Source organism: Lepidochelys kempii, chromosome 14, assembly GCF_965140265.1.
Source record: "Lepidochelys kempii isolate rLepKem1 chromosome 14, rLepKem1.hap2, whole genome shotgun sequence".
Lineage (NCBI taxonomy): Eukaryota > Metazoa > Chordata > Testudines > Cheloniidae > Lepidochelys > Lepidochelys kempii.
In genome coordinates this window covers 282,098-309,499 of record NC_133269.1, presented here as the reverse complement: position 1 = coordinate 309,499, position 27,402 = coordinate 282,098, and the positions used below count along the sequence as shown (strand labels likewise).

The window sequence follows — 27,402 nt, the reverse complement described above, 5'->3', positions numbered from 1 at the left end:
AAGGCAGGTTTCCATATGTTTGCTCACCTGAGGCCCTGAAACAGTGACAGTGTCTTCAGAGTTGTGACAGGCAGGTACCACGCCAGGAGGACAACGACGCTTACATTCCTCCCACGTCAGACCTGCAGAGGAAAAATCCTCAAGATGATTCAAATGTTCCCAGGAAAAATTATGCAGCAGCTTATGTAGCCAGGTTAACCCCAGAACTCCTGACAGTACGGATTCTGACTACCCTGCTGGATTCAAGATTTTGGGAGACGGATAATCCTACAGTCTTGTCAGGACCTTACGGTTTTAGAATGCTGACCCTCACTGCAGTATCTGAGCGCACTGGAGGTGGCAAAACTGACTTTCATGAAAAAAAATCAATCCCTAAATTTTGGGATGAAGTTCTTGAAGTCCATTATATCCCTCTCCATGAAGAATCAAGTCAGACAGAGCTCTGAATTGCTTATGTAAAACCCGCAAGATTCCACCAGCTATCTGCTTTGAGATTACAGACAGAAGGATCAAAATTTCATCCCCGTGATAGGGAAAATGACAGAATTCTAATATATACTTTTCATGTAAACCTCAGATTTAGACAAAAACTTACACTATCTGAAAAACCTATTAAAAAAGAAAATCTCCCTCTAACAGTTTACCTTGTCCTGAGCAAGGAATGCCATTCTTAAAACTGGAGAGAATGGTCAAATTCTGCTCATTTACAGTCTTTGTGAAATTAGGGTATTGCCATTGAAGTCAAAAGTTACTATGGATTTAAGCTAGTCTATGAGAGTAGAATTTGGCCTGGATCTGTCACATGGGTAAGAGGCAATGGACAAAATCTGAACTCAAATTCTGGTTATGAAAGATCTGACCTATTATATGCAGTGACTCCCAGAAATGATCAGTGATAAGTAAATGACTTACATACTCATTAGCAAGCTAAAGAGAATTCTAAATGAGTTGGTTCCCAGTGGAAATATCATAGAAAGTGAAACACTAGAATTATGCCTGTAGCAAGTAATGTATAAATGCTTTAGTCCCCAACACAGCTGCCCCAATCTATAATTTTTGGCTCCTAACTTGAATATTCGTAATTATCAAATAAGGTGTTCATGAAACAACAACAAGAAAATAAAAATAGCAAAAGCTTTACTTGTAACCAATAGAGAAGTTGCCAGACCAGACCAGAGTCTGTGTAGTCCAGTATGAAGTCTGACAGTGGCCTGAGGACTGGCCAGTTATGGAACAACACGCCCACAGAGGAAGTTTCTTCCTAGCACTGCTGCCCTCCGCATCAGTTAAGGTTGGCTTATGCCCTGGAGTAGGTAGGTTTATACCCCTTAGGATAAAATTAACTCATTATCCAAAAAAAAAAAAAAAGGTTAATTTTTTAAAATCCTACTAAGTTCTTGGCCTCAAATGAGGTCTTGTGGTAGTAAGTTCCACAGGCCAGTTATGTGTTGCGTCAATATATTTACTTTTATTTGTTTTAAATTTGTTACCTTTTGATTTCATAGAATGTCTTCTTGTACTTGTATTCTGTGAAACTGAGTGCCCAATTTAACTTCTCTAGGAGATCTGTTTTGGTTCTTGAAGCATAACAAAAAAGCCACCCTGTCCTTTTTTTGTGTCTTCTATAAATTAGACTGTCCTAACCTTTTCACTCCATCATACCAAAAAACTCCACAAACCAATTCTTCCAGGCTTCTAATTATTTGTCACCCACCTATCTCTGAACCCTCTCTACTTCTGCTTTTGAGAGAGTGACAAGAACCAGGCAGTACTGCAGGTGAGGGGTTACCACTGATTTGTATTATAGTACTTCTGGTATTTTCTAGCTTTTTTTGGTTTGTTTTTAATACATCCCAACATGTAACCAGGAAGATGAACACGTTGTCAAATTATGACCTATAAGAGTTTAGAAGTATTGGTGATTTTTTAAAAAAACTGAACAGCTTTAAACAAAGATTTCTCTCCCCACCCACTTTCCCCACTGTCATGTCAGACAGCCCAAGTTTACAGCCTCTCATGGAATCAGTTTATTACAATTAACAAACAAGACAGGAGAGAGAGAGCAAACGCGCATGCATACGCGCGTGCACCCATGCATGTACAGGGATATTAGCCACCTAGGAAATGATATGCTCCTAGCTACCTACCAACAGCAGCCATTCCTCCTGGGGGTAGTTTGGCCTCTTTGATGCACCGCCCCCTCCAGTAGGCAGCAAGAATGGCCTCTTCATGACTTAAGGAGTTATCTGCATAGCCACAGGCCAGCTCTCCTACTGAGTGACCAACAATTCCATCAGGCTGCAGATCCATGGCCTTCAGCATGTCAATCTGCGCAATCTATGAGGAAAAACAGTATTACCAACGTCACATCAGATGCCATACATCTGGGATGGTTGTGATAGGCATATTAGAAATGCCAAAATAGGCTTCCCTCCTCAGAGCAAAGTCCTTTCCTAATCTTACTGCTGCTTCCTACCCCTCACCTCCAAACAGAGTTCTGGCCCTAAATGGAGGAAGTGGAAGGATCCAAGTGCCTCCCCCCCCCACGAAATTTCTTCTTCTTCAGGTCCCTTCCACTGTCTTCCCACTCCCACAAGCCACTACTGCTGTTGCTGCTGCTCCTGGGCGGTGGAGGTGGAACTGCCCACAACTGCACTGTATGCTCAGCCCTAAGACCGTGTAAGCACAGCACATATACACATTTCCTAACAATGCCAAAGGCACACTCAAACCTGGCTTGCACATCAGGCGTGCTCCTTAGCAGCTTACACAAGACTATTAGAAGGATCAGGAGCTGAATGACAAAGGCAGTATTAGTGGTCAAGCAGACACACTTGGAACAAAACTGGGAAAGGGCCTCAGCTTTCACCCTTACCTGAATAGCAGCAAGGCCAACAAATGCATGAACAGCATCTTCAAACGTGTTCTCATCTGCGTGCAGAAGCATGTCAGACACCTTCAGTCCAGTGTCCTTGAGAGCCTTATCGGAGCGCAAGATGGACTGTTGAAACAGCTCAAGCTTCATCAGGCTAAGGCCCATCCCCTTCCACTGTGTTCCCATGCCTGTGGGATGAGACGAGAACATGAGCCTTGCTCATGGCAGTATGGCCATGGGTAGGGAGAGCTGAGCATTTGCTCTAGCACAGGGAAGATATAAGAAGAATTCAGTCTAGGAGAACATCTTGCAGACCTCAAATCCCCACAGTGAACATGATGCTCTGTTTTTCAGTCTCCTAGGATTTGTTACCAGGAGAAGGGAAATTGTATTAGGTGGAGGATTATCTGCAGATAGTCCACATGATCAATGCAGTAAACAGGAGAGCCTGAAAAAAAAATCTTAGTGCACATACCACAAAACTAAGCAGATCAAGGAACAGAGCATAGAATCAACAGACAGCCTCAAGCTTCCAAAGATACAGAACAGATAAGAGTCTGATCCACCTTAAAGTGGAATTACCTGAGCAGATGTACCAGAGGGGCCTCCCAGATGTTTGAGTCTGCTGAACCTCCTTTATGTCACTCTGACTGCCAATTAAGGTGTAGCCCCTGTAGGGCATGGATGAAATAGGGATCCCAGAGATATCATTGAGCAGGCTCACAAATGAGCTGTACTCCCTCAGGCTTCTGCTTTGCTCTATTAGCATTTCCACTGCTTCCTGTGTCCTGCCACAAACTTGGACCAGTCGTGGCAAATTGTGCATCTCCGGAGGGTAGAATTTCTTCTTATTTGGTCTCAGAATGACATGGACATTAGAACCTCCAAAGCCAAAAGAATTGATACTGACAAGGCCTCCTTTTACTGGGGTTGGTTTAGCAACCACCTGGACACGACCATCTTGTAAGGCTGGAATTTCTGGATTTGGGGTGTTGTAATGAATGTTTGGAGCCCACAGCCCATGTTCCAGAGAGAGAATCACCTGGAGAGATAGAGCAGAACAGAACAATTATGGCTTAGATTTTTTTGTTTTAACATACACCTTTTAGTTTTGTTCTACAAATGGCTGAGTATATAAGATAGAATTGCACTTAGATGGCTCCTTTGGTCACTATATTGGATTTTAGAACACTTCACAATAGGTAAATAGGTACTATTGTCCCCATGTTACAGATGGTGAAACTAAGGCACAGAAAGACTAAGTAGCTTAGATAAATCAAGGCCACACAGGAAGTCACTAGCAGAGCTAGTATGATAATTCTGAAGTCACAGCTCTCTGTCCACACTCTACCCAGTAGACTGTGCTGTCTTACTTGACAAGTGAATCCAGTGTGCTAGGAATATCACCCCCCTTCTCCCCTCACTCTCAGCTCATCCCTCCACAAAATCTGCACTGCCCAGCTCATTTTTTCCTTCCTCCCATGGTGCCTCCCAATCCTCTTCTTTACCGTCACCAAATCTCCCATTTCTACCTTTTCTCTGCTGTATGAGAAAGCTATTCCCAGACTGACAGATCTAGCTAAAGGAGTCTCTGTCCTGCTCTGCATGTTTTTCCGATCGAGGTACAGGGCCAGCATGAAAGAAAAGTTATGAAGTAACCCACCTGTTTCAAACAGACTGAAAGCAAAAACGACTCCCAACTCATGGTTATGTATGCACTCAACCCCAAGACGGGAGCTCCTGGGGAAGGACAGGTATTGAGGCTGTGCAAATATTCCCCTGTGGCACAGGCAGTTCCGGCCAGAAATTATACAAGCAGCTGCCGCCTCAAAACCACACCAGTTATTGGTATTACTGCAGTGTCCTCAGGCCCCAACCAACATCCCCCTGCTGTTCAGAAACAACCCTCAAGGGAGGTGGCTCTGATGAGAGACAGACAGTGATAATAGGATTATTTTCCTGAATTGAGTATCAGATCTGGACGCCAAGTCAAGAAAACAAGACTACAAAGTCTTCTGGGTTCCAACTCTCAGTGATGGAAACATTCCCTGTACAAGCTGAGAAGGCTGCTGTGGACCTGGTCTAGTGTTTTATCGCAGATGCCTATACACCTGCAAGGTCATACTCAAACATATTTGAAGAATTTAGAAAGGATTAGCGTGTGCACCCACTAGGCTCCCCCAGAGACAAACTATGTAAGTGGAATTATATACGGGATTTTGTCTTCCCTGGATAGCAGTTAGTTAAACACTGGTATCTGAACTCCTCAGCCTAGATTCTGCTGCCATGGGAGGTGATTTAGGGAAGACTATCATGCTGAACTGGGTAAGATGGAATTCAAAGCCATTTTCATTAATATAGACCATGAGCATAGAACTACTTTATCCATATGGGCCCAGTTAAAGTGGAGGTTTAGAAGTAAGACATTGTGGCTTTTATCTCTGACTTTCCACCACTAGGAAAGCAGTGTTGATGGCCAAATGGTGTTTCTATTTCAACTGAACCTTTGGGAGATGCTTGCTATCAACTTAATGAGTACTAGATTCAGCTCCCTAGAAGGAGGCAACTCATGGGGCTGGAGGAGGGGAGGTTGTTAGGAATAATCCCTTACAAAGGGTTTTTACTGGATTGTTTAAAAGCCATTGGGAAGGAGGCTGGGGACAGCATGGAGTGGAATTAAATGGGCTACTATTATTTACAAACTTCTATGTCCTATTTTATTTGTCAGATGTAATTACACTGTAAAAAGTGGGTGGGCAGTACAGCTCAACCACATAAAGAGATGGGAATGGGTCCTTGCCATGGGATGTTCCTTCCAATTGTTCACTACAGCCACTTGTTGCATCTTTAATTAGCTTGTAAGATCTTGGGGGTAGGGACTGTCTCTGTGTCTAGCACAATGAGGCCCTGATCCTGACTGCAGCTTCTAGGTTTACCACAAAACTAAAACATTTATATAATCTGAAAAGAAACCACAATATCCCCACTAAGCACAAGCTGCAGAGGGGTAGTGGTGGCAGAAATCCCTACCAACAGGGTACAGACCTACCTTCTGGCTTAACTACTGAAGGTCTGGTCAGTGTAGGAGAGAGTTCTCATATCAGAGAATCCTTGGAGTACACCTTGAGCTCCATTACAGAGACAGTGAGCCCAGCACTAAGGGCTCTTAGGTTGGAGCTGTCACCTCGGATCGACATCAGTTGGGGAGTTTGGAGGAGCCCAGCTCAGTCCCACAGGAGAAATCCAAAGGACTTCTATGGAGTCACTGTCAGAGGCTGAATGGCCTCATGCAATGGAATGGACACAGGGCCAGCGACAGATAGTGTACTTGGCTGAGAGACCCTCATGAAGAAGTCAGGTCTCTCAGACCAACACCAAGTCTACGTTCTGCTCCACCTCACCAAGAAGTATCTTGGAGACCAGGGAACTGTGCCAGGGAGTTCAAAAATCCACTCTGGTAAAACAGAGACCATAGTATAACTAGGATAACCAAGCTATTTACAGGCCTTCAGTACAATGTAGCAGGGACAGGCTCCCATGTTTTCCATGATTCTGTGACCACTTCACTTACTGCAGAACTCATCCAATGCCTCAGAATAGAGCTTAAGAATGCAAGTTTTCATTTAGAAAACAAGACCGCAGTTCCTAGATATGGCAACAAAGAAAATCCTCTCAGCGTGACCTGAACATAACCACCACAATATTTGCCTTAGCCTGAAACAATAACTCTGACAGACTGTGCTGCTTCCATTTATGTGGCCATGTTAAATTGTCATCACTAGGCTTCACGGCTAACTGTCAAACACTGTTAGCTAGCACTCTGCTGAGTAGTTTAGCAGACACTCATCCACCAGTGTTGGCTACAGTAGCAGATAATGGGGCATGTGTGGGCCAATTGGTTGCTCTGAGCCAACTGGGAGTTCAAACCTGTGTCTGCTCCCCCACCACCCCTCACTTGAAATCACCTCAACCCTTGCCCACAAGTGACATGGGAGCAGGGGGAAAAAGATGCATCCCCTACCCAATACAAAAACTTCCAGCCACTTCCTGAGCACCAACAACCCAAGCTGCTTGCCATCCTTCCTAGGTGCCAAGTGCCCCAAACTCACCCTCATCAAGTTATGTCACAGCTTTTCATAGTGATGCATAAAATAATTGAATATCAAACTCACTAAGAAATACAGTAATGACAATTAGCCATTTAATAAAGAACCCTCTGTTCTCAATGCAATTTAAGTGTCTGCAGACTTTAGGACTAGAGAGAGACTAGACAGTCAGGTCTCGGTCTAAGAATTTAGATCCTGCTTGTTGTAGAGCATTTGGAGCCTTTATGAAAACCTTCAAATGAGGCAAGAGGCAATAGCAGAATGGGCTGCCTGGTTAATGAGACAACCTCCTTAGTCTCTCTCTCTCCACCAGAGCTAAATTCCACAATGGGTCAGTGCACAAGGCACGATATCTACAGATGTAATAGTTGAGAAACAATGTCTTACCTTGGCTAGTGCAGCAAGCCCAGAGGCAGGTTCTGGGTGACCCATGTTTGACTTGGTTGATCCAATCAACAATGGCTCTCGCTCTAATTGACAGAAAATATTTGCAATGCCATTCACTTCCTGAGGATCCCCAACCTAACAGAAAAGGAAATTAAGTCAGAATGATACTTTATACTAAGCATGCACAACATGAAGTTGGCAGAAGAGCCCCTGTCCCAACGTCTCTAGGCTAAAAACAAACCAAACCCCACAACCACCAAGGATTGTGAAGGGAATAGCTAGAAATGGGAAATCTAGCTCCTTCCAGTTAAATTGGAAAGAATAGGGGGGTGCGCGGGAGAAGAGAGAGAGGAAGGAAATTGAAAGGAAAGAAAAGGAAAGGATGCTAAAATTGGAGGGAAAGGGGAAGAGACACAGAGATAGGAGACAATGGTAAAATTATGCTAACCTTGGTGCCTGTACCATGAGCTTCTACATACTCCACTTCTTCAGGGAGGATCCCAGATTCTTTGTATAGAGAACTGACCAAATCCTGCTGCATCTCTCCAGAGGGAAATGTCACGCCTGGAACAAGAATCATTATCAATTACCCATTCCCATCTGGGAGCAAAGTTTCAGCAACCTGTTCATTAATTAGGATTACTAGGTTTCTGAATGCATCTGATGCAGTGAGCTGTAGCTCACGAAAGCTTATGCTCAAATAAATTTGTTAGTCTCTAAGGTGCCACAAGTACTCCTTTTCTTTTTAGGTTTCTGAGGGAGATCCAAATATACTTTTAGGGTTTATGCTCACGTTTCCAGCACTAAAACTGCAACAAGTCAATCTCTCAGTGAGAGGAAGGGGAAAAGGGAAGGCCGGTCCTGGAACGAAACTGAAGTTGTAGGATTTAAACTTTAATATCAAAGACCCTAGGCTTCTTCTCATCAACCATCTACTAGATTGAGCAGTGCTCATGGAACTGAAGCTCTCAGGGAGAAGGAAAAGTAATTTTTTGTATCCTCTCCTTTCCCATCATAATGCCAATAATTTGCAACTTAGCCAGTGTAACATCACTGGGATACCCCTGGGGAGAGCAAAGTTGATCAGCTGAACATCCTCCTGTTACCTTCATATGGAATAAAGTGCTAACCATTTAACTAGATTCACTTATGACAAGAGAGGGTCAGAATTTTCCACTAATCAGGAGAAACGGATCTCCCAAACCCCAAAAAAGGGAAACTCCAGAAGAGTTAGCAAAAGCCTCAAACCCGCTGTTCTTGGGATAAACATTGAAAAGAACACTAGTATCTCATGGTCTCCCAGAGATTTGAGACCTACCTTGCTCCTTAAAACCATCAGTGTTACTCCCTGCATTGACTATTGTGGCATAAATCCGTTTGGCCATGGATTTCTTGGTCATGAGAATGACCACTACAGCTTCAGAGCGGCAATAGCCATTCCCTGTGGGCAGAGGAAGAATGAAATAAAAGCAAAGAGAAATCCAGACAGCCCTGCATATGACAAAACAGTGAAGTACTGTGCGCTACAGTGTCATTCCTGAAGAGCCTCAAAAGAATGATCATGCCTTTAGAAAGGCATGACAGACAAGTTCAGCTAAATATCAGACTTAAAGAGGTTCTCCCTCTTGGTCTATGAAGCCCTGGAACACTTTCCAGCATGACATTCCTGTCTGCCCCCTGCCCCAATGTAGGGAAATGGACCATGTTTTCCTTTCCCATCCTTATAATTTTTTATGTTCCTATTGAGTGTGCAGCCCTTGGCAGTTCCATTGTTTGTAGCAAAAGACATGAGCAAGGACAGAAGAGTTTATCCACTTTTCTGTTTCAATATAGATTCCCTGGAGGAAGGAACACTGGCTGCCTCTCACAGAGCACAATGTGATTTGGACCTAATCCCTTACCTGAAGCATCAAAGGACTTGCAGGCACCGTCAGGACTAAGCATGCCAAGTTTCATGAACTGAACAGAAGTGTTGGGTCTCAATAGGAGGTTGACGCCTCCTACAAGGGCTGCATTGCACTCTCCATGATGAATTGCCTTGTAAGCATTTTCCAAAGCAATGAGGCTAGAGGAACATGCCGTATCGATGGCCATGCTTGGTCCTTGGGGGAAAAAAAATGAAATAAAATAAAATCCGAAGTCAAATCATTTCCTTCTGTTTGTTTCCTATAATTGCTGTTCAGGACCTGCCATCTCTGCTCTCCAGCGACTGGAGCTTAGGATCTTTAAAGAAGTTGATCAAGTGATAGATAAAAGTTTAGAGTATCCCAATGCATTGACAACTTTACCCTCCCTGCCTGCTGACCCCAAGAAAGGCTGGTTTGGCCAAACTGTGCCTTTCCCACTTTGTTTATGAACAGCATTATGTACAGAAGCCACAGGCATTTCATCGTCTCAGGAAGGACTCATCCATTTCTCCATTCCCACCGCTAAAATCCTTTGTCCCTGGCTTGATTATTTCTCCCACTTGCAGCCTCCTCCTCCTCCCTGGCCCTAGCCTTGTTCTCCTATAATCTGCCCACCACCTCCATACCCAGACTTCCTCATGCTCTGCCCTGCCTTTAAGGCTGTGCACAGTACAAAACTTGCCTATTCCTTCACCCTCACCCCTATCTGATGCCCTCCTCACCTCCTTTACTTTGCCTAAGCTACAGAGCTAACTGCTCCCTTTGTGAGTCTTCCCCCAACCACACATCTGTGGGCCAGTTTCTAAACTGCCCTCCATCAAGTGACTGTATAAACAAGCAAAAAACTCCCAAAGTAGCACACCTCTTTTCCAGAAGGTCTTCCCACCATCATCCTCTTCTCAGAAGAGTACCAACTACTCCGACCCAGACCTCAAGCACTAAGTCTGCATGCTGAGCCTTGCTGCCTAGTCACACCATATTCATGGATTCCAGTTTCCCCACGTACCATACATGGCCCCTTCCTGGATGAGAAAGCTATGTCTTCATGTCTGTGTAAGTACCTACCACACACTGGATACTATACTATTAGTATTGCCAAACTGCTGTTACTCATCAGCATTACAGAGCCCTCAAACACTTACCTTTTAAGTCAAAGAAGTAGGAAATTCTGTTGGCAAACATAGCACGCTGGCAGCCGGTCATACTGTAACCCAGCAGCTGTTCAGGGTCTTGGCTAAATGCTTCACCAGCTTCTGATCCACTCACGCCTATCCACACACCTGTGTCTGTGCCACGTAGGGCAGCTGGATTAATACCTGAGAGGACATCAGAAGGCAGATTATACACCAAGCACAACCTCAAATTGAAGGACAAAACTAGCAAGATTAGGTGCATTTGGCACCAGAGGTTTTGCAGCTATTCCATGATTATGGAACAGCATAATTCTCTCCCTGCACTGATTTGCCAACTGCTTAATTCCCTCCTCTGCCAGCCTCTGAGATATTCTCAGATGGTGATTATTTCAGGTACACCTCCTCAACTCATGGACCTCACTGATTTCACAGCAAAGGTCCACCAGAACTTGATGTCAGCCTCAGTGCAGCTAGCTGGGATGGCATCTCTATAATCAGTCACGTACTGTTTGAGTGTTGTGTAGAAAGAGCAGGCTGCATGGAATGTGGGGTTTAGATGCTGACCAGGTGGGTGTATATAAACTGGTAAGAGAGTTCTGTGCAGGAGAAGGGAGTAGGTAGAAGGGCAGAAACATCTAGCGCCCAGGAATTATGGAAAGGCATTGGAGGACTATTAGAACCCAAGTTCTATAACCCAGATTGCAGTCTGAGTCCACACTGCAAAGTGGGCAGGTTAAGCCCAAGTTTAAGTGAAACAAGGGTGCTAACCTATACTCCCCAGCCAGTTAAGCAAGCCTAGTTTCAAACCATACATAAACCCAAGTAATAAGGTTTGTGTGTGGATAGTAGGGGGCTTGCACTAAAATTTAGGAAAAAAGCCCTGGTTAGCTCTGCACGTGAAGACATACCTTAGGGTATGTCTACACTACGAAATAAGGTCGAATTTATAGAAGTCGTTTTTTTAGAAATCAGTTTTATATATTCGAGTGTGTGTGTCCCCACAGAAAATGCTCTAAGTGCATTAACTCGGTGGAGTGCTTCCACAGTACCGAGGCTAGCGTCGACTTCCGGAGCGTTGCACTGTGGGTGGCTATCCCACAGTTCCCGCAGTCTCCGCTGCCCATTGGAATTCTGGGTTGAGATCCCAATGCCTGATGGGGCTAAAACATTGTCGCGGGTGGTTCTGGGTACATATCGTCAGGCCCCCCTTTCCTTCCTCCCTCTCTCCGTGAAAGGAAGGGCAGACAATCGTTTTGCGCCTTTTTTCCTGAATTACCTGTGCAGACGCCATACCACGGCAAGCATGGAGCCCGCTCAGGTAACCGTCACCTTATGTCTCCTGGGTGCTGGCAGACGCAGTAAGGCATTGCTACACAGTAGCAGCAACCCATTGCCTTCTGGCAGCAGACAGTGCAATATGACTGGTAGCCGTCCTCGTCGTGTCCGAGGTGCTCCTGGCCACATCGGCTGGGAGCACCTGGGCAGACATGGGCGCAGGGACTAAATTTGGAGTGACTTGACCAGGTCATTCTCTTTAGTCCTGCAGTCAGTCCTATTGAACCGTCTTATGGTGAGCAGGCAGGCGATACGGATTGCTAGCAGTCGTACTGTACCACCTTCTGCCAAGCAGCCATGAGATGTGGATGGCATGCAGTCCTTCTGCACCGTCTGCTGCCAGCCAAAGATGTAAAAGATAGATGGAGTGGATCAAAACAAGAAATAGACCAGACTTGTTTTGTACTCATTTGCTTCCCCCCCTCCCCTGTCTAGGGGACTCATTCTTCTAGCTCACACTGCAGTCACTCACAGAGAAGGTGCAGCGAGGTAAATCTAGCCATGTATCAATCAGAGGCCAGACTAACCTCCTTGTTCCAATAAGAACAGTAACTTAGGTGCACCATTTCTTATTGGAATCCTCCGTGAAGTCCTGCCTGAAATACTCCTTGATGTAAAGCCACCCCCTTTGTTGATTTTAGCTCCCTGAAGCCAACCCTGTAAGCCGTGTCCTCAGTCGCCCCTCCCTGCGTCAGAGCAATGGCAAACAATCGTGCATCTGAGTTGAGAGTGCTGTCCAGAGCGGTCACAATGGAGCACTCTGGGATATCTCCCGGAGGCCAATACCGTCCAATTGTGTCCACAGTACCCCAAATTCGACCCAGCAAGGCCGATTTAAGCGCTAATCCACTTGTCAGGGGTGGAGTAAGGAAATCGATTTTAAGATCCCTTTAAGTCGAAATAAAGGGCTTCATCGTGTGGACGGGTGCAGGTTTACATTGATTTAATGCTGCTAAATTCGACCTAAAGTCCTAGTGTAGACCAGGGCTTAAAGAGGCTAAAAGTAAGTCCCAGAGAACAAGAGCTGAAACATGTATGTGGTTGAAGGGTAAGGAAGGAAAGGGCCAGAGCGTGTGGGGATCTGAAGTACAGTTGTTTTAAAAAGGGAGAAAGACACCTAATCACTAGCAAGGAAAATAAAAACAAACAAAAACATCTTTAAGGCCTTAAAAAGATGTTAATATTTTACAAGACATCTGCAAGCGTTCTAGAGAGCCACAGAACATACATGGCAGAATCCTCAAGTCTTGACTCAACAAACAGAAATAAAACCTTTTGATAACATAGAACCAGGAGTCCTGCAGAATGAGGTGCACTGACGGAGCAACCAGATGCCTTCTTTCACCTCCTCTCCTACTTTTCTCCTTCAATACTGAGGCCAGGAAGGGCCTTGACAGTGAAAGGCCAACTCCTCTTCTGCTGGGCCTATGGTGCCAGCCTCAATCAGCCACTTGTTACATTTTCAAACAGGCACCTTCATGCTTTCTCTCATGCTGCCACTCATGTTTGGGAGGAGCTGCCTGTAAATACCCACAAAACTAACTCATTGTCCTCCTTATAATTCTCTTGTTTGTAAAACCTACAACGGACAACATTTGGGCTGCTGGTGTGCAGAGACCAATGCCTATAACGACGACCAGTAATGTCTCATTGTTCCCCTGTAGTCTGTCTGTATCCATCTGTTGTCTTGTCCGCTCTCTGGACAGGGACCATCTTTTTGTTGTGTTTGTACAGCACCTAGCACAATAGGGTCCTGGACCATAATTGGAGCTCTTAGGCATAGTGTTAATACAAATAAATAATAAGAGCTGTAGGTGGAAAGGTTTCAGAGTAGCAGCCGTGTTAGTCTGTATCCGCAGATACAGGTGGAAAGTTTCTGGTGTCTTGAGGACTGTTCCTGGCTGTGTCACACTGGGAATCATTTTCAAAACACTAAATCCATTCAATTTTAGAGAAAAAGCTTTTTTAAAAGAATAGATATCATTAAAATTTCTAAAGGTTCCAGATACTGGCAGGGATGGAACAAGGGAAGGCAACAATTTTTGAGAACTAATTTCCTGAGTAAGAGAATTATGGAAGTTGAATCCAATTCCACATATTTTCTCTGAACTAAGCAGATACCCACGAACACATCACTGTACATTCTGCCATTCTTTTGGAACTTTTAATGAGGATTAATATTAATTCCTCCTTCCCTTCCCCACCCCCAATCATCTTCGCTACCCTAGAAACTCTATCTCCATTTTAGCAGAATATAATGGAAGTAGGGCAATGGGAAAATTTTTCTGGATGCAGAGGGTTCAGCAAACTGCGATCAAGAGAACATGGCAATTCAAGCATTAGAGAAGCATTAAGCTGCTCCACGTGGACCCCAGACAGACATTTCTATCCATTTTAGAGATATTTCCTAAACCTGACCCCAGGGAAGAGAACTTAATTTTGAAGTATTACCTGTACCGGTTCTCAGGTCTCTTCTCTCTACCGTCAAAGCCCTAGAATTCTCAGACTCTATATGAAAGTTCTACTTAGACATGTGCAAGACTCTCTTCAAAATCTCAGACACACTAAAATCCAGTTTTACCTATTCAGTTGTTCAGCTGCTTACCTCCATCCAAAATGGCTTCATAAGACGCTTCCAATAGTAAGCGGAGCTGAGGGTCCATTGTGTGAGCTTGTTTGGGGTGAACCCCAAAAAAAGAGGCATCAAATTTGCTGATGTCCTTGAGTTTCCCATTTCTCCTGGGCAGCCCATAAAGTCCTGAAGAGAAAAAACATTTAACTAAAGACAACTTCAATGTAAAATGTGTTTACTAGGTAGGAGACCATCGTATGACAAAGTGTAATCTGGAATCACATGCCAGTTGTAGGTATTCTGAACGTCATGCCCTATTTCTACATTTCAGCACCAGATTGACAAGGTATCTACTTTTCCCACCTCCTCAGTACCCTTTTAAGAATAATTGTAAGAAGAGTAAAGTTCCTGATGAAACGTCTCCATACTAAACCCCACTGGCTGCTATTTCTGGCTTTGCTAAGCAAACTCATGCTCTGGCAAGTTTTGCCAAATAAACAAGCAGCTTTTGCAACACAGTTTGTGACTCGTGAGTAGTGCCAGTTCATCACCAGATAGAAACACAGAAGCCACTTTCCACATCTGCAGATCAAGAGCTTTCAGTTGTGTCTGGCATGTACATATCCATTCAGTTAGAAAAAGGGTTTTCAATGGACAACCAGACAGCCAAGAACATTATAACAAGGATATAAGTCAAAAGACTGAGGTGATCTTGCTACTCCCAAATCCCACAGAGATCCCATCCAATACCCAGCAAACAGCGGTGTCAGTCTCATTGCTGCCTGATGCTAATAGCAGCTAGACACCATTGCTGGTGCATGAGTGTTGAAACTGCACCGCTAAAATACTTTCTTCTGTAAGGCAGCACCATGAAGTTTATTTGGTTATCACTCTGACACAGGCCACAATAGAGTGGATATAGGTTGGAATCTTATAAAAGCAGGAGATAAAAGCCATGAAATTCAGGGACATCAGAAATGAGCTCAAACTCTGGCAGGGTTTTCCTGCTTATGAGGGCTCTTTTCCTTGAACACTTGAGCTCATCTGGAGAGCTCAGACCCCAAGTGCAGACAATCTCAGGGCTCACCTGGCTTCCACCTCCGATCATCTTCTGTGACCATGTCCACTCCATTGAATAAATTCTCCCAGAACTCTTGCATGTTCTCTGATTCTGGCAGCTTTCCTGCCATGCCTGCAATCACCACGTCCTCCATCTCCTAACTTCTCTCTGGAAAAGGAATTTACAAAAGTCAGATCCACAAATCAACTAGCTGAGTGAACATTTATGCAAAGAACACATTGTGTTGCCCAACATGCTGAGGAAGGGAGGAGGCAGTACCCAAATATACACTGTAAGAAGTTAGATCCTCCCCTACATTGGAATGGTCTATGGAGTCCATAGGTACAAAAAAAACAAAACACAAAAAGGGGGGGGGGCACACTACTCCTCTCAAGCAAATAAGAGCAGGATTTGCAAAAAGAAGAAAAAAATACATACATAAAAATTACCTCCCTCCCTGCCCAACAGACACTAAGAGGCTCTGATGATCTCTACTTCCTAGGCCACAATCAGGGGATAGGAAAATACCCCCTCCCGTTTGAAGAGTCATTTATTGAATGCTACCAGCATGCTTCAAGGTGTGCAAACTGACGAAGACACGGTTCCTACCGCAAGCAGCTTACAATCCACGGCCCTGATCCTGAAATGGGATGTGATCCGTGCAAGCTGACTGCTGTGCTTGAATGGAGCACCAATGAAGTATTTCTACACAGATCATACTGAGGAATCCGACTGCGTATTTGACACAGTCAATATAGGTTTTTAGGTGCTATTATATGTTAAAAACTGTCAATGCACTATTATTTAGTGATCAATGGCTCCATGTCTAGTTGGCAGCCGGTATCAAGTGGAGTGCCCCAAGGGTCGGTCCTGGGGCTGGTTTTGTTCAATATCTTCATAAATGATCTGGAGGATGGTGTGGATTGCACTCTCAGCAAATTTGCGGATGATACTAAACTGGGAGGTGTGGTAGATACGCTGGAGGGGAGGGATAGGATACAGAAGGACCTAGACAAATTGGAGGATTGGGCCAAAAGAAATCTGATGAGGTTCAATAAGGATAAGTGCAGGGTCCTGCACTTAGGACGGAAGAACCCAATGCAGAGCTACAGACTAGGGACCGAATGGCTAGGCAGCAGTTCTGTGGAAAAGGACCTAGGGGTGACAGTGGACGAGAAGCTGGATATGAGTCAGCAGTGTGCCCTTGTTGCCAAGAAGGCCAATGGCATTTTGGGATGTATAAGTAGGGGCATAGCGAGCAGATCGAGGGACGTGATCGTTCCCCTCTATTCGACATTGGTGAGGCCTCATCTGGAGTACTGTGTCCAGTTTTGGGCCCCACACGTCAAGAAGGATGTGGAGAAATTGGAGAGAGTCCAGCGAAGGGCAACAAAAATGATTAGGGGACTGGAACACATGAGTTATGAGGAGAGGCTGAGGGAGCTGGGATTGTTTAGCCTGCAGAAGAGAAGAATGAGGGGGGATTTGATAGCTGCTTTCAACTACCTGAAAGGGGGTTCCAAAGAGGATGGCTCTAGACTGTTCTCAATGGTAGCAGATGACAGAACGAGGAGTAATGGTCTCAAGTTGCAGTGGGGGAGGTTTAGATTGGATATTAGGAAAAACTTTTTCACTAAGAGGGTGGTGAAACACTGGAATGCGTTACCTAGGGAGGTGGTAGAATCTCCTTCCTTAGAGGTTTTTAAGGTCAGGCTTGACAAAGCCCTGGCTGGGATGATTTAACTGGGAATTGGTCCTGCTTCGAGCAGGGGGTTGGACTAGATGACCTTCTGGGGTCCCTTCCAACCCTGATATTCTATGATTCTATAATAACTAGGTAATGGGCTCAAAACCCATCTCCAGAAACAGGGAGTTAGCAGGCTGATCTGAAGTAGTAACATGAAATTAGAGAAGGAGGAGCTTCCCCCCCCCACCCCGGACAGCTTCTAATAGACAGAAAGGATGGTCAGCCTTGAAGTTAAGGGAATAGACGGATTCAGGAGATTAGGTACTTGAAGGCTGTGAACTCTACTTAAAACAATTTAACTAATAGCTATAGACAAATACCCTGTAGGGTCAATGGGTGGGATTTTCAAAAAAAACACCACCACACCTAATGACTTAGAAGCACAAAGGCCACTGAAAACCAAACCTTGAATCTCAAGGGGATGTGTGCTCCTAGAACACTTAGGAAGATCCCATCCAGAAGTGTTGGTTCTTGATCACCCTTCCCATGGTTATAGTGCCAATAGTTGCCCAGTATGGCAAAAGTCATTTTTGTTCACTTGCACTTGCCTATTATTATTGCACCTGGAGTTGTTTTCTTATTTTAAATAAGACTGAAATCCAAGAAGTTCTCTATGAAAAAAGCAGAGAATTCTGGTTTTGCTGATGACGCTTTCTCCTCATTGACAGAAAGATGGTATATATATGAACACAGCTCAGAAAGGCCTTTGATTCAGAATTTTTTGGACACCTTTGCCAACTATTTCAGAAACTCTTACAAAATAGACACCTCTAAGCAAACTGGTTTTGTGAAATTGATGCTTCTGAGCAAAGCCATTCAAATGGGTTTCTCTTCTCTCCAGGCACTTTATTCTGTTGCCCAGACAGAACCGCACTTTCCAAATAACTGGAAGCAATCTTGTAGATAGGTACACTATTTTAGAGCAGATCCTGGAATTGATCAGCAGATGCAGAGAGCATTAATCTCCTACAAAAAGCTCAGCCCTCTTGGTTGCAGGGTTTTTGATGATGCCTGGCCAAACACACAAACATCATCACACGGACATATTCAGATCTCATTTACATGAGCATAAGTCAGCAGTAACTCCACAGAGGTCAGTAAAGTTACTCCAGACTTATATTTGTGTAACCAAAGCACAGATCTTACCCACAGAAATGGAACTGGCTTATTAGCTTATCAAGTCCAACCCCTCTGGGAGAAAAACCAGAATTGCTCCTAACCGGACATTTTCAACTTTCCAGCCTACTGTAAAATGCCTCGGTCAACGGAAATTCCACTGCTTCCCTGGAAAACACTACTACAAATTAATTGATCATGTAATGAGGGAGTTGGGATTCCCACTTCAATAGGCATTGTATCATGCCCTTTATGAGAAAAGCCAGTGACAATATGCCAACGAATTAAGTTCAACAGGAGATTTTTCATTATTTCCATTCACAAAACCTAGCAAGTCAGTTTTATTATTTGTATTACCACAGTGCTTAAAAGCTCTAGTCAAGGACGAGGACCCCACTGTGGTAGGCACCGTACAAACACAGAACAAAGAGACCGACCCTTCCCCAGAGAGTTTACAACTTGGGGGAGGTTTAGATTGGATATTCGGAAAAACTTTTTCACTAAGAGGGTGGTGAAACACTGGAATGCGTTACCTAGGGAGGTGGTAGAATCTCCTTCCTTAGAGGTTTTTAAGGTCAGGCTTGACAAAGCCCTGGCTGGGATGATTTAACTGGGAATTGGTCCTGCTTCGAGCAGGGGGTTGGACTAGATGACCTTCAGGGGTCCCTTCCAACCCTGATATTCTATGATTCTGTGAACTTAAGTATAAACACAAGAAACTACAGATAGACAGGGAAGTACCAAAAAAAGGACACTCAGTGTGATAGATCTAGTGGTCTCAGCCATTAGCAGCCCAATCAACATCATCCATTTTTTCATTGGCATCAAGGAAAAAGACTTTTCAGGAGGATAAAGTAACTTTGGAAACACTGACAGAGAGCTCCTCCTAGGCATGAGTGGCACTGAGAGAGAAAGCACAAAGGGGTTTGTTTGAAAATTTAACCAGTCACAAAAGCTGGCTGGCATCCCTGACCCATTGGAGGCAAGAGATGACATCTCAATAGTGAATGAAATGATAGGCAGGGCTAGGCCATGAAGGGCCTTGAACATGAAGACAAGCAGCTTATGTTTGATGCAACAGAGGAGAGCATGGGGATGCAAAGAGACATGGTCAAATCTTTGTAGCAGCATTATGAATGGATATGCGCGGGACAAAATTGCATTTGTCAAGGTCAGAGAGAAGGATGTTGCAGTAGGAAAGGCCATATCTTAGATGTTACACAGAAAGCTTCAAGCTTTGGAAACAGTCTGGATGTGAGAACCTAGAAAGAGCTCTGAGTCAAAGAGGACACCCAGATTATGGGCCAGAAGGGACAGGCCAGATGGTGGTGTTGTCCAGTGATTGAAAAAGGAGGGGGAGGCCTCTAGACCCCTGTTTTGGCCACGTTGAGACTGACCTGTCAGCTAGACATGCATGAGGAGATATCAGAGAGACAGGTCAAAATTTTAATTTAGTCAGAAGGAGACAAGTATGGAGTAGAGAGCTAGATTTGCAAACTGTCTGAACAGAGTTGCTAGTTGAATCTGTGGATGAGGTTACCCAGACCAAGGTGTAGAGGGAGCAAAAAGGAGACAAAGGACAGAGCCCTGTGTAACCCCCACAGAAAGTTGTGGAGCGAAGAGGAGGGATTAGGAGAATCCTCCAAAGGAGTGATTAGAGAGGGGTACTAGGCGAACCAGGAGAGAACAGAGTTGTAGAAGCCAAGAGAGGACAAGATTTCAATAAGAAGAGTATGATGGATTGTATCAAAAGTGGCTGACAGATCAAGGAGGATGAGGATGGAGTAGTGGTTCTGAGCTTTGTCTAGAAAGAGATCATTAGAGATTTTGGCAAGAGCAGTTTCAGTGGTGTGCAAGGGGCGGAAGCTGGATTGTAGAGAGTTTAGGATGGAACTGGAGGAGCAGCACTGCAGAGAGAAGGTTCAATGAAGTTAGAGATGAAAGGGAGAAGGAGTGGTAGTTAAAGAGGAAAATAGGGTCAAGGGTTAGTTTTTTTTTAAGATGGGAGAGAGAGTAGAGCATGTTTGTATTGTGAGGGGAGAGAGCCAGAGGACAGTGGGCATGATGGAGGTCAAAATATGGGGTCACTAGGGCAAGTGGAGGAGTTAGATGAGGAGAGCAGAGGAAAAACTTCTGCACTTGTGAAGGGGGAGGGGGAAGAGATTTGTAGGTAGGGAGGGGGAAGCACCACTGTATTTTGTCAATCTTTGCTTGGAGGCAGCCAGTGAGATTCCATGCAGAGTGAGAAGTGGAGGCAAGAGGTAGGAAGGGTTTGAGGAGTGTTAGGAGGCAAAAGAGCAGCTGGGATCAAAGGCATAGGATTCAATTACATTGGAGAAGTAGAGCTCTTTAGCTCAGAAGATGGCAGAACTGAAGGAGGAAAGAACAGACTGGTTGTGGAGGAAGTCGGCTGGTCACAGGGTTTCCACCAGAGACTATTTGCAGTGCAAGAGTAGGAGCAGAGGAAGTGGATGTTAGTGATAAGTAAAGGCTAAGGGATGGCAGGGTGGACAATGCAATGGAAGAATGGGGGGAAAGAATTAAATGCAGAGCAGAGTGAACCATGGAGAAAAATCAACAACCATCTCAATGGAAGACAGGACAAGGAGGAGAGATCTGAGAGAAGACAAGAAATCAGCAGTGCTGGTGGACTGGAAATCACAGAAAACCCAAATGAGTGAAAGAGAAGCCAATGCTGAGTTTCCCCAGCAACAGAGTGAGCAGCATCTGCTTAAGGTTGGGAAATCCCTCTCTGAATACTCTATAGCACAGATAGACAAGGTGAAAGGAAGAGGCCCATACCAGAAAGACAAACAAACCCAGAAGAGACAACTAAGTGAGCCTCCTCAAGATGCAGAGTCAGAATATTTTGCTTTGGAAAGGATCTCATTAACTCTAAAGCATCCCCAATAGTCAAGGCTAGCTTGGATGCCCCTCTATATCCAGTTACGACTCATTCTGAACCTTCCTTGGCACCTTGTTCCATCACTCTACTGTTCTGAAAAGTTTCCCAACATTATTAATACAGCACCATAGTTATGTATGGCAATTTACACAACAAGTTGCCCCAAAGCATTTGCAGTCTAATTTGGATAAAGTGGTGCATCCACATTTAAAAAGTTTAGAGTGGGGCAGAGGCCAGGAATGAGAATGCATTAGTTCTACAGCTACATTAAGGGACACATAGGATAGTAAAATAGGGGGGGAATACCTCGTGCATTCCCCCCACCTCAGTGCTGTACTTACCTTTAGATTAAACATAATAAGTGAAGACAACAAATTAAATATGGAAAGATGAGGGAAGAACAAGGGTGACAAATACGATTAGGCAGTTTCTCAGGTTTGTTAATGCCATCTTGATGGGTCTAATTGAGGGTCTGATTTCCCCGCCTTCCATCTTAAATCTATGACTTTTTGTTCAGTCCTTTTGTTCCAATGAAGAGGTGTCTAGAAGACGTGAGCGTAACATACTTTGTCAATCTTTGACATTTTGGCATACTTTACTCTGACCCTGACATTGTTACTCTAAACTCTTCTCAAACAGCCTGTTATTTTTAGAAAAGCACTACTCTCATCTGAACAGTTGTCCAATAGAAGCCTCACCACTGATGAGAATTACCATCTCACTTGATTTACGCAATTTTTTTTGCATCAGTGTTGTATTGCTGACTCATTCAGCTTGTCATCCATAATAACCAACCATTTTTTCTTGGTATTACTGACTAGTACACACTATTTTATCATTTCATATTTGTACTTTGGTTATTTGCTTCCCATATTAACCTCTATACAGTTTTATTGATTTCAGTCCTTTTCTCAAATATATCAAGTTCATACTATATTTTAATCTTGTTCTCCATGTATTTGATCCCTGCTAGTTTCGTACTGGCCAAGTATTACTAACATGCTCAGTTACAAATGAAGATACCAAGCTCTTCTGGTTCTAGAACAGACCCTTATAAGAACCTCTCTCACTTAGCACCTCTTCCCAATTCATCACTAAATGTTAATCATTACTTTGCTCCATGTTTAGCACCTGTGTGTCTATTTTTCACTAGTCCCATTTAATCTGTTTCTCTCTACAAGAATGCATTATGCATTTGTATGACCACTGAGCTTATTATGCTATTTAAGGAAGTGAAAGAAAGCCCTTACTTGGATGCCTGAGCTCTCCCCACTCCGCATACAGCTACAGTGGGAAACCCTCATTTAATGGTTCTATTATCCCTCTTGGGTACAGTGAAGGGAGAGGGAAGCCCCTACAAAGCCTCCAGATGGCATTTCAATGGCCTTCCAAACTTGATGGGATACTCCTTGCAGAGCTAGTCTCCTGGGGAAGCACACAGAATCCACTGCAGAAATCCCTTGTTCTGCCTGATGCACTATCTTTTATACACATTCAAAATGGGATCTGTCAAAGTAGCTGTAATCTATGGTCTGATTATATGGATCAAGCCCATCAAAATTAAGACCCTGATCCTGCCATTGACTCACAGACCCCTGCACCAAATTGGAGTTCCATTATCTTCAGTGAGGATGCTCCTGCATGAACCAGTTGCAGGAGCAGGGCCTTACAAATAATCCTTTTCATAGCCAAGTTTGTGAAACTCCAAAGACATAAAAACTAGATGAATTCCTCTATTTCCCATTCCATCAGTGGCAGGTGCACTGGCAGCAATGGGAGTTCCTATAGGAATCTGTAGAGAATTGGTTCCTATATACAAGTGGCATTTTCTCTGTGACTTTGCCAAAGTTTACTTCATTAGGGATATTAGCAAAAGATTTGCTTTTACTTCCAAGTTTTACTACATGCAAACCCAGATTTTCCAATATTTGATTTTAAATAAATATATGATCCCATTTCTAAAATTTATTTCCCTAGAACTTCAATTGTAGAAAAGTTTTTTTTTTTTTTTTTAAAAAGCCTACCTCTCAAAGATCTTTGTAAAAGACAGCAAAACTAAAAATCAAGGTGTACTTGTATTTGGGCTATTTTAGCTAGTGTTCAGTTTCTCAGCCACTGTTAAACTGGATTTGTTATTGCTAAATCTAATACTGCACAGAATTTTTATCGTCTCTGTTGAGAGACTGGATTTGTTCCTTTTCTTAGGAAGGATGCCTTCAATTGCTTGATAAAACATGGAAAAAACTACACGGTGCTTCCATATCTTAAAAGAAAAAAAACAAAACAAAAACTATTCTGAGTGTAAAAAGAAAAAGGAGTACTTGTGGCACCTTAGAGACTAACACATTTATTTGAGCATAAGCTTTCGTGAGCTTCCGATGAATGCATCCGATGAAGTGAGCTGTAGCTCACGAAAGCTTATGCTCAAATAAATGTGTTAGTCTCTAAGGTGCCACAAGTACTCCTTTTCTTTTTGCGGATACAGGCTAACATGGCTGCTACTCTGAAACCTGTTATTTTGAGTGTTTTTATCATGAATGGATATACTCACTACTGGCTTTTGAGTCTGCATTATGATTATAGTGTTGTAAATGCCTAGATTATCAGGAAGTGCTGCTAGCTTCCCTAAATTCGTCCAGATTTAATTCCCAAAAACATTGCACTGTATAAACATCATTTTAAACGTGTACCTGCACACTTACCTCCCAGGTGAGGCCATCATCTCACATCCTTCAGCTAAATCGACCCTTGGTGGGAGTTTTCAGAATCCTTTACTGGGGACACTGACTTTCATGTAAGATAGTCTCATTTCCTGAAGCCCTTGAAGAAGCGTTGCTAGTTTTCAGTACATCCCAAGAAGTTTAGAACTCCAAGGAGAGGCTGAAGACCTGACTGGATCTCTGTAAACCCAGCTCAGGGGTTTGCTTACAACATTACTATTCTTAGAATAAAGAGAGACGAACCAATACATCTGCTAATGGTTATGGCTGAATTAACAAAACGGGCTGAGTTTTAGGGACCTTCTGCCTACTATAATATAATATCTCAAACATCAGATGTTACCTTGTGATATCTAGGAGTCCCTAAATTTCTTGGCTTTAAGGCTTCCGTAACTCCTACCTCTGGTACTTTAAAACCACCAATAAAAAGCCTATCTTCTTCCTGTTTTTAGTATTATCCATGCATGCAGCTAGTTTTAAATAGCTAGAATTACATAACTACTAAATTAGTACTACTAAATTACATAACTACGGGGGGGGGGGGGGTAAAGGGGATGGGTGTAAGACTCCATTAGGTGGGGCAGATGACAGACTATACTTTCAGACCACACAAAAGTACACATGGAAAGGAAAAAAATTGATCTAAACTTTAAGTAAATTTCTCTGTAGATACTGGCTATCGGAAAAGAAATTAAATATTTCAGTTCCAATGTCCAAATGAATAAAATCTCTGAAGTGCCACAAAGGATATGCCAGGGAGTATGTTTTAATCAAAGGTTGGTTTCAGAGTAGCAGCCGTGTTAGTCTGTATCCGCAAAAAGAAAAAGGAGGACTTGTGGCACCTTAGAGACTAACATTTATTTGAGCATAAGCTTTCATGAGCTACAGCTCACTTCATCGGATGCATTCAGCTTATGCTCAAATAAATGTGTTAGTCTCTAAGGTGCCACAAGTTCTCCTTTTCTTTTTGTTTTAATCAATGTTATTTATATATTGTTCTTAGTCCCCTTTGCATGTATTAATACATGTACAGGTGTTAATTATTCGAGGGTGAGAAAGCTAAGGAGAAAAAGAAAAAAAAATGTTTTCCCTCTCTGCATCTGCTTGTGAAACAGGCTTTACCGTGTGTAACTGTCTTCACTGCCCGATATCAAAATGGCTGGATGCAGAACGTTCACAATGCAGCAAGGGCTCAGCCTCCATCTCCCCTCTTCCCCGCTGCTACCTCACGTTTGATGAATAGCTCCAAAATCAAAGCTCTGAAGCAAGCTTCACTTCGAATATAGATAATCAAATGCACCTAATCACTTAATTTTACTTCACGTTTTTTGAAATCTTTAAACAAAATTAAACTGTATTACTGTACGAACATTTCAATAAGTAAAAGCTTCTCAGCTAGCTATGAATAGTCAACTAATGTGGGAGGGGAAAGGGACGGATACTGCAGGAGGCAGTGCAGTGTTTATTCAGAACATTATCTCTAAGATGACCACTGACTCTCCGAAGAGGACTACTCCAGCGCTTCACCGCCTCTCTCTATAGATTGAGATCAGATCCGTGTTACAGTCAAAGCTTTCACCGGCATCTACAGCTGGCAAATGCCAATTTATGTTCAGACAAGAATAGTTTAGCCGCCTATTTGTACAATCCTATTTACCGAAAGGGTCTGGGGAACGCTTACGGAGGAACACAGCCACACACTAAATATACTGATAACTGCATTTGATGCCTCTAACACAGACTCCCCCGTCATCAGTGGTGCAAGATGGAGCCGAGCCCAACGAGGGGACGGGCCCCGCCACAAACCCGCCGAGAGGCAGCGGCGGGATCCCCTTGTCCGCAGGGGCGAGGAAGGGGCGGCTCAGGCGCGCTGGCCCCCTCGCTGGTCTGGGCAGCCCGAGCCCCGATGCTCGGAGAGAGCCCGGCGGCCGCTTCCGCTCCAGCCGCGGGCTCCTGGCGCTTTCGCCCGTCCTCTCCCCCGAGGCAGCGCGGTCGCTGGCCCAACGCGGCCCCGTCCCAGACCCCGACACCCCGCTGCGGCTACCTGGCTCCCGGCGCCGGTGACCGAAGGGCCCGCGCGGGGCAGAGCGGCTGGAGCCCGGCCTCGGAGCGCGCACTGCCGCGGAGCCGGCCCGTGTCTCGAGGGGGCCGCCGGAGCCCTGCTCAGCGGCCGTGCGGGGGGGTGGGCTGCGGCACGCGGGCGGCGGGCGGGCTGCGGGCGGGCGGCGCCGGGACGCGGGGCTGTCGCACCGGCCTGCTCCGTGCTCGTGTCGCTGCCTCCCAGCGGCTCCCAGCGCTATTTAAGCAGCCGCCACCTCCGGCGGCCACGCCACATGGGCTGACAGCTTCGCTCCGCGGCGCAGTCCAATGAGAGCCGGGGCTGGGCGCCGAGAGCCGGCTCTGGGGCGATGCCAGCCCTGCCCGCAGGAGCCTCTCCAAAGGGGGCGGCCCCGCGCCGCCCAGCGGAACCTCCCCTCAGGCCGCCGGGACAGGGCTGAAGCCGAGGCGCCGAGCTCCCGGGGGCTGTTCTGCGGCCCCGCCCCGCCCCCGCGGGTGAAGGGCTCGGCCACGGCCCGGCGAGGAGCCCGCCGCGGACCCGCATTGGCACGGGAGGGTTTTCACGAACCCGTCCCGGCTGCTCCCTCCCCGCGCTACGCGCCGCGTGGGGAGCGGGGCCGGGCCGGGCCGGGCCGGGCCAGGCCAGGCGGCCCCCCGGCCAGGCTGCTCCGAGACCCCCGCACCCCGCCGGCCGCAGGGGCTGCAGCCGGCACGGTGTGGGGCCGCAGGAGCCCGGAGCGAGCGCGGGGAAAGGCGCCCCCAGCGTCTGCCCCCTGTCGCGCGCACACACGGGGCGGGGCTGGTGCTTTCTACGCGCGGGGCCCCCGCGGGGCCGGCCGGGCTGGGCACCCCGCGGCTGCGGGGGAGGCGGGCCGGGGCAGCAGCCGCCGGCGGGCCGGGGGAGCTCTCCCGCCACGGGCCTCTGCCATTTGCAAAGTAGAGGGCGGCTGTTTCGGGGGCGAAGTCGCCGGCCGCGACCTCCCCTGCGGGGGCGGGAACGGTGCCGCCTGCGGTGCCTGGGCCTGTGGGGCGTTGCTAGGCGATAGGGTGATGTGGTGATGCACGGAGGGGACGGCTCTGTTTAGGAAATGAAGCCGCTTGTGATGCAAGAAGCGCTTGTGAATTGCGGCTTATTTCAGGTCATTCACCTCGCAGAGTGTGATCGCTGGAGGTTATTACAGTTCAAACCTGAAAACAGGCACTGGGGCGGTGAAACATGCGCCAGGGATGGCGTCGCCCCCCTCGCCCCAGTATACAGCCAGGAAAGGCTCTGATCAGTACTCCCCATGGGGAGAAAAGTGGAGTTAGAGAGAGACCTAAAGCCCCCACGCAGCAGAGCCCAGAGTGCCTGTTACTCCTTGAAAATGATCATCCTTCTTCTCCTCCCTGCAGGGACGAGGCTGGTGAGACGAGCTACTTTCGCTCTCACTGAGCCCTGTGTCATGGCTAGGAGCTTGTTAATTCTTGCTTCCTTTTGATCG

At 45.5% G+C, this 27,402-nt stretch overlaps 1 protein-coding gene across 1 annotated transcript in view; it reads right to left on the bottom strand.

The window, feature by feature from the left end:
• Positions 1-26,354, bottom strand: part of FASN (fatty acid synthase) — a 91,061-nt gene extending 64,707 nt beyond the window's left edge. Inside the window, exons 1-12 of the mRNA XM_073311577.1 lie at positions 25,908-26,354; positions 15,403-15,543; positions 14,349-14,501; positions 10,418-10,591; positions 9,270-9,470; positions 8,687-8,809; positions 7,817-7,932; positions 7,369-7,503; positions 3,458-3,917; positions 2,876-3,063; positions 2,148-2,337; positions 28-122 (exon numbers count right to left, since the gene is read on the bottom strand). Coding sequence (XP_073167678.1) covers positions 28-122; positions 2,148-2,337; positions 2,876-3,063; positions 3,458-3,917; positions 7,369-7,503; positions 7,817-7,932; positions 8,687-8,809; positions 9,270-9,470; positions 10,418-10,591; positions 14,349-14,501; positions 15,403-15,529 — 1,962 coding nt within the window. The 5' untranslated portion in view covers positions 15,530-15,543; positions 25,908-26,354. The remainder of the gene's footprint in view (positions 1-27; positions 123-2,147; positions 2,338-2,875; positions 3,064-3,457; positions 3,918-7,368; positions 7,504-7,816; positions 7,933-8,686; positions 8,810-9,269; positions 9,471-10,417; positions 10,592-14,348; positions 14,502-15,402; positions 15,544-25,907) is intronic.
• Positions 26,355-27,402: the final 1,048 nt, after the last annotated feature.